The 6,948-nt window shown below is 42.2% G+C and overlaps 2 protein-coding genes across 2 annotated transcripts; one reads left to right on the top strand and one right to left on the bottom strand.

Moving 5' to 3' along the window:
- Window positions 1-264: 264 nt before the first annotated feature.
- LOC124666493 (acyl-protein thioesterase 2-like) lies at window positions 265-3,163 on the top strand. The gene is made up of 9 exons (XM_047203844.1): window positions 265-313; window positions 393-498; window positions 977-1,013; window positions 1,096-1,165; window positions 1,291-1,395; window positions 1,632-1,782; window positions 1,865-1,947; window positions 2,619-2,712; window positions 2,791-3,163. The coding sequence occupies exons 1-9, from the start codon at window positions 280-282 to the stop codon at window positions 2,876-2,878; spliced, it is 768 nt and encodes a 255-aa protein (XP_047059800.1). The 5' UTR covers window positions 265-279; the 3' UTR covers window positions 2,879-3,163.
- A 657-nt stretch (window positions 3,164-3,820) lies between these two features.
- On the bottom strand, window positions 3,821-6,683 carry LOC124668611 (monothiol glutaredoxin-S4, mitochondrial-like). The gene is made up of 7 exons (XM_047205723.1): window positions 6,639-6,683; window positions 6,440-6,515; window positions 5,255-5,431; window positions 4,938-5,037; window positions 4,797-4,863; window positions 4,296-4,374; window positions 3,821-4,191 (listed from the first exon to the last, which is right to left on the bottom strand). Exons 2-7 carry the CDS (start codon window positions 6,506-6,508, stop codon window positions 4,123-4,125), a joined length of 561 nt encoding a protein of 186 aa, XP_047061679.1. The 5' UTR covers window positions 6,509-6,515; window positions 6,639-6,683; the 3' UTR covers window positions 3,821-4,122.
- Window positions 6,684-6,948: the final 265 nt, after the last annotated feature.

Genomic DNA, 6,948 nt, shown 5'->3' with positions numbered 1-6,948 from the left:
AGCGGTGGTGGAGCACCTCCCCTACCACCAGCAATCTCCCCTAGATTCCCTCTCGCACCCGCACTCGCACTCCCTCCCATAAGAAAAAGGCGCTCCCCTTTCCGCCGCCCAAATCTGCCTTTCTCGTCCCCTCCAATCGCCGCTGCTCCCTCGTACCCACGCGCGCTTCGCTTTTTAACCCTGCTCCTTCTCCAGGCCATTGGGTTCGTGGCGTTGGCGAGCGCGGTCGCCAGGAGGGGAGGAGGGGCAGCGGCGGTAGCGGCGGCGACTGCTCGCGGGATGAGCTTCGGGGGCGCCAGCTCCGTCGCGGCAGGTATTTTTGTGCGCCTGCCTTGTCATTCGCTCGCTCGATTTGTTGGGGTTGGGATGAAATGAGATGAGGATGGATGCAGGTGCGAAGCGGCCGTTCGAGTACGGCCGGACGCATGTGGTCAGGCCCAAGGGCGCGCACAAGGCCACCATCGTCTGGCTCCACGGCCTCGGCGACAATGGAGCAAGGTAAACCCTTCTTCCCTTCCCCGCCCGCAGTTCCGCTTCTTGGGATTGATTGATGCATTTGTCGGACGATGGACAACCTGTCTGTTCATCTTGGATTCTTGACGAACCATAAGCATCGGATCTTGTGGACATTTCACTGGTCCTACTGTTTATAGCAGTTTGTCGAAATAAATTGCCTGCCTAATTATCGTTTGTAGTGATAATGCTGACCCCATGAATCATCTTATTGACCGAATAGATACTTTGCGTGGCATTTTTTATGAGCAAATGGATTAAAATCTGCTATACCGTTTTACTGTTTCAGTAAAGTGTTCGTTACATCTACTCGTTCGCGCATAAATCACGGCATTATTATTGGACAGAAACCTAACACATGTTCTATCATGATTTTAAGGAAACAATTAACAATGCGCTATATTGCAATGCTAAAATTTATTAAAAATCAACAGGCATAATGGATTTTATGTTATATTTGCAGCTGGTCTCAACTGCTGGAAACTCTTCCTCTTCCTAATGTAAGTTAGGATCTAGATTTCAACTTTCAAGTATGTATCCTGTTGGAAGTCCTTCTGAATCTCTGATTTGATACCGCTGCAGATAAAATGGATTTGCCCAACTGCACCTACGAGGCCCGTGGCAATTTTTGGTGGATTCCCATCTACTGCATGTAGGTTCTATAATATGTGAATTTCATGTTTATATCTTGGATATATAGTACTTACTCCTTTTGAAATAGCTATTTGTTTTGGTAGGTGTCTGCTGACATGGTCTTTTCTTTTTTTGGGATCACAGGGTTTGACGTTGCTGATCTTTCAGAAGATTCTCCTGATGATGTTGAGGGGCTGGATTCCTCAGCTGCACACGTTGCAAATTTGTTGTCTACCGAGCCCGCCGACAGTATGGTTCCGCGCCATTTTCTGTTTATTTACTTTCTTCATACACATTTTTATCAAGCACACACCAGATATGGAAATACATTCCTTGTTATTTATCTGTTCGCTGTTGTGTTGTGGGCGTGCAAAATATTTCTAGATGCTTGTAAAGCTCATGCATAGTCCCAACAAACAAGCTGATTTGATTTGGGGTCTTATTTATCGCTAATTTTTTTGACAATGTTACACTAACCATCACAGTCAAGCTTGGTGTTGGTGGCTTTAGTATGGGCGCTGCTACTGCGCTTTACTCCGGGACTTGTTTTGCTCATGGAAAATATGGAAATGGCAATCCGTATCCTGTGAACCTAAGTGTGGCTGTTGGTCTCAGTGGCTGGCTGCCATGTGCCAGGTTTGTGCTAGTATGTTTATGTCTGCAAGTTTCACTGAAACTGGTGCCTTGTGGCTGATCTACTTATGTGTGGTCACCTCAGGGCATTGAAGAACAAAATTGAGAGCTCACAGGAGGCTGCACAGAAGGCTTCATCATTACCTCTTCTGCTTTGTCATGGAAAAGGTGCATATCTGTTCCATATTTTTTTATAAACACCTTATTGGTAATGCTGACATTTAGCACACCGTATTTCTCCTTGCATTTAACAATCCATCCTTCTCTTGGAGCTGGTGACATGTGTACCGCAAACCAGAAATATTTATCTTAATTTTTACAAATATTTAGAACAGGTGTAGGTTTATAGCTATGCACCTGTATTATCTGCAGTTACTTGTTTGCAGTTGATATAACGCAACTGAATTATCAAGTATTTGGATAGTTCTTTTCAGCCTTTAATCTGGATTCAAATGTGAGTTGTCATCAAAAAGTTTTTTGCTCTATTTTTGTATTGCCTAAAGCTTGATATCGGCTGCCTCTTAGTAATGGAGTTAATACTATTTCCATGAGGCAGGCCTCACATGGTAAGTAAGTGAACAACTGTGCATAGTTCAAAATTTAAATGAAAAGATGTGAGTAATTTTATTAGGGAAATCAATGTCTGTGTCAAGTTTTCATGTGCGTCAGCCGAACACAAGTTCACAGAACAATAGATATTTCGATCAGGTGTTGATAGCGGTCCTGTGCTTTCATGCTGCATCAGGACTGCAGCACTTGTTTGTGTCTTATATTTCTGTTTAGTTATCCACAAGCCATCACCACCATAAGTGAATTGTGACTGTTTCGGTTTTATGCAGCTGATGATGTAGTACTCTACAAGCATGGTGAGAGATCTGCAGAAGCACTGAAGTCAACCGGGTTTGCAAATGTGGTATTCAAGTCGTACAACAGGTTTGATGCCTTCTCTACCCCCTTTAGTGTTGTGATTTCCTTATGCTATTGCTAACTGATCTCCTCTCCTTTTTGAAGACTCGGACACTATACGGTTCCAGAGGAGATGGACGAGGTTGGCAAATGGCTTACCACAAACTTGGAAATCGGCACTTCCTCGTCTTGATTGAACGAAGAAATGTCACGATAAGGGCTCGGTGTAGCAGCATCTAAATAATAAGTACCTGTGGTAGTGTGGTTGTGCCAAAATTAAGTGATAAATGGTTGGGTAGCCAACTTAGGCTTTGGGTATACGGTCATGTCGTAGCTTGGCGTTTCATATGCAGACACGCATCACTGAATCTTGTACTATTGAGATTTCCATAATTTGGTCTCTGTCCATCCAACGGCGGAGACAGTGTGATCAGTTTGGTTATGGTTTTTAATGATATGTTTCGTTCTTTCTTCCGAATTGATTGTTTGGCTTAAGTTAAGATGTTTCGACTTATGCACAAAACAAAAATACCACCGAGGTCTCTGGTAGTAAATCAGAACATCTTGCTTGATGACTATGTAATACCGACATATGTCATTTTTTTGACAGCAGTATACTTGCATATCCTCACGTACTGCAGGTAACACGTTTTGTTAAGGAACTCGCTGGTAGTTTGATTTTTTTGTACGGCAGGAACGGACTAGTATGATGTACTAGGAAATATGTCAGCTTTTGTCATTTCCAGGTTATGCCGGGTTTTGTCATTTCCAGGTTTTAAAAAGTTAAGAAATGCTGGGAACATAATTTTTTCATGCAAGAATATGTTGGCCGCTCTTTTTTTTCACACATTTTGAAGTTCAATTTCAAGCTCCATGACAGAAACATCAAACATTTAAGCTGCCATTTTTTGTCTTGTAAGACACAAACTATATACTTTATTTCAGTTTGGAACTTATACTGCATACACAAATTTTCAAGAACTTTATGTCATTATTTGTTTGAGAGCTTGGATACTGTCTATACCATACAAGTTCATACAAGCAACTTTCCATGATGTGTTAAGCAGTAAGTTCTGAATGAAGACAAGGCATGCCCACAAACCTTGAACTTATAATGATTCACTTGTGGTGCAAATAAGTCGGTAACATAAATAAGATTAACTGGCAAGATATACAGGAGCATATATCTAAGTATGTAAACAGCCTAATCATTTATTGTCACAACCTAAGTGAAGCCCAAAGTAGAATCCAACTGAGAACACATGACTAGAAATTACAACGTACACACAAAAAAACAGTTTTGAGAAGTTGCATTTATTTATCATGAAATAAAAACTTTCATGCTCTTGGAACCGACGGATATTCATCCTTGCTAATGCTGCTCAGAAACAACAGAGAGCTCCCATCTCCAAGCTAATGCTGACACTGTGGCTTGTTTCACGGGGTACTGTCTTGCTCGCCCTTTTGTGCATTGATATCACCGAGTAGATCCTTAAGTTCACCTTTCTGAAGAAAATCGAGAGAAGTCAGCCACTAAGTGAAAGATACCAGCTCAGGTGGATACACCTGGTGAATGAAATGGTGATGATTCACTTGATCAGCTCACTTGCCTGGTGCATGTTTAATATGATATCAGATCCGCCAACGAACTCTCCTTTGATAAATATTTGGGGAAATGTAGGCCAGTTACTGCACAGACAAACAATAGAATTAAGTAATAATATCACCAAATGATACATAATTCATAAGTGCTGGCATCTAAGCTAGCTAAACAGTGTTAGACTATCCATTTATCATTTCTGTGTATCATGATGCATATGGATGAAACTTAATAAAAGTGGACCTTTGAAAAATGGATACATGTTTCTGATGAATGCCTTTTAAGTAAAGCCTCAACCTAATAGAACTCATATTCTGCAGGTTTATCAGTTGTTGAAGCCAAATTTACCCCTTATTAAAACATACTCAACTTTCTTTAGCGTATCATCTCATACCCTTTTGCCATGACGCAGAATTTCAAATATATACCACACACATCTAGTTCCTTTTCCCTTTTTGAGACAGGTTTTTCCATCTAAAAGTAAAGCATTAGGGATGGACGAACCACTTACGTGTGAGCTTTGACACTCTCCTTGAGCTTCATATTACTCAGAATATCTCTAGCACTGATAGAGACACCTGCAATAAACGATATGGTTTAGGGATTTGAGAGATGCAAAATAACTGACAGCTGATGCCGAGATATAGTTTACCGTATTGCTGGAGGACCTTCACTGCTAGTGCACTGAATCCACACCTGGGAGCATCAGGATAACCCTTCATGTAGATCAAGACTGGATTTTCCTTGATATCCTGCCAAATAATTCACTGAGGTGGTTAATGAAAGGCAGAAGAACATGATACAACTTTAAGCTCTACAATTCTAGTTAGATATGCCTGTTTTGTTACTCCCTCCGTTCCTAAATATAAGTCTGGACTCCCAAAACGTCTTATATTTATGAACAGACTGATACATTTCAAGTGCTTGAATCAAAATGTTCTGAAAGCTCATGTATACACATGTATATACCTGAGCAACGATGTCATGCAAAGACACGCCAGAACCTTTGCTTGTAGGCTGGAAATCTTGATGTGTATCAGGATCAGCAGCTACTCGTGTTGTACTTGTGCCCTCATTCACGTTAGAATCACCACTGGGTGCTGATGAGTAGGGCATGAGCTGTTGGAAAGTTGGTCGTGTCACAGTCTGCAGTTCCAGAAAATAAGGTCATTATACGAACATGAGACCAACATCACTGTTCAGAGCAGAAATCATCTGAACTGTTTCACCAAAGTTTATAGTTCAACATTGGTTGGTTCTTCAAAAAATTGGAAGCAAAATAAAGCTTGATACTTCCATACTACACAAAAACTACAAATGCCCAATATAATTGAAGGTAATGAACAAGGAAAACCAATGAGAAAACCTCAACTGTGATAGAACTATAGCGTCGATAACATTCGTTGAAATAAAACAAATGACGAACTGAGCTCTCTACACATAAGGATTTATGAATGGACTGAATGATGCATGGGAGGTCACCGCCTTGTAAACCAGACATGATATTGTTGTAAAGTGGAGAACATGATGATTGGGAAAACTAAATCAAATAATCTCATCTTCATATGAAAATGAAGTCAAATTCACATAACTGTAGACAAGTGAATTGAAGAGCCTCCAGGCCCCAACGAACTTGACAACAATTGAGATTTCAGGTCTGGATCAGCGCTTAGACCAACCAATGAGCAAAAAAATTGTGGGAACCCTTGTAAAGTTGCCTAACACATCCCATTTATGTTAAATGCATTTGCGTATGGAGATCATTAAGGACTATATCATACATAACATTCACCGAAGCAAAATAATGGTGAGGTTACTGACACAGGTAAGCACAAATCGTCATGGCAAATGCCGAAATGAGACCAGCTCAGGACATTAGGATTTTCAGTAATACTAAATGGTGCACTAGTGGTCACCAGAATTTTCAACCCTAAACATTTCCAGTCTTCAATAACTAGGGGGCAACTAGCTAGAAGAATATAACATCGAATTCACAGACCTGTATAAGAGGATTTTAGAGCGTAACAACTACCAACGAACCTGACAGCAATTTGGGGGTTCTAGGGTTCGATTCGAGATCCGACTATACAGCGAAAAATTGGGGAAAAGCTCTGAGGAGTCGTACTAGGAAGTGATGAAGGTGCTGGCACTTACCGCCGTGCTGGACGCGCGGCACGATCGCACGAGCCCCCTGACGAGGGAAGTCGACATCAACCTCGCCATGTTTACCCTGCATCGGCGGGCAAAAACAGCAGACACCACGATTCAGCAACGGCGGCGGATCCAGATGATGGTGTGCAACGGGAAATTGGTGGGGTTGTAAGCAATCACTGGATGAAAGCAAAGCGCGTACCTCAAGATTGCGGACGGGGTCGAGACGGCGGGGGACGCGGTGTCGCGGCGAGGCGGCGGCGGCGGCGACGGCGGCTGTAGAGTAGGGCTGGCTTCACCGCTTGCGGCGTCGGGTTGGGTTGGGCCGAGTCCTGACTCGCGGGAGGAAAAGGAAGCGTTCCCTTGAGATAGAGTACTGTAGATTATTTCCGGAAACAGATTATTTTTAAATTAAATCGAATCAATAGGTAATAATATGCTGAGGCGGAAAAAAAAAAGCTGCGCTCGCTGCGAAGCGACTTGGATGCGTGGACGAGCAGTAGTCACACTAC

The sequence above is a fragment of the Lolium rigidum genome, chromosome 6 (assembly GCF_022539505.1).
Source record: "Lolium rigidum isolate FL_2022 chromosome 6, APGP_CSIRO_Lrig_0.1, whole genome shotgun sequence".
Classification (NCBI taxonomy): Eukaryota; Viridiplantae; Streptophyta; class Magnoliopsida; order Poales; family Poaceae; genus Lolium; species Lolium rigidum.
Note: the sequence above shows the minus strand (reverse complement) of the source record. Positions and strands in the feature narration are given on the sequence as shown.

Excerpts from the sequence above, each read along its gene's own strand:
- LOC124666493 (XM_047203844.1), top strand. The coding sequence starts at position 280 with ATGAGCTTCGGGGGCGCCAGCTCCGTCGCGGCAG. Across the intron at positions 499-976 it reads CTCGGCGACAATGGAGCAAG|CTGGTCTCAACTGCTGGAAA; the intron begins GTAAACCCTTCT and ends TTATATTTGCAG. Across the intron at positions 1,014-1,095 it reads AAACTCTTCCTCTTCCTAAT|ATAAAATGGATTTGCCCAAC; the intron begins GTAAGTTAGGAT and ends ATACCGCTGCAG.
- LOC124668611 (XM_047205723.1), bottom strand. The coding sequence starts at position 6,508 with ATGGCGAGGTTGATGTCGACTTCCCTCGTCAGGGGGCTCGTGCGATCG. Across the intron at positions 5,432-6,439 it reads GCCGCGCGTCCAGCACGGCG|ACTGTGACACGACCAACTTT; the intron begins GTAAGTGCCAGC and ends CTGGAACTGCAG. Across the intron at positions 4,864-4,937 it reads GAAGGTCCTCCAGCAATACG|GTGTCTCTATCAGTGCTAGA; the intron begins GTAAACTATATC and ends CGTTTATTGCAG.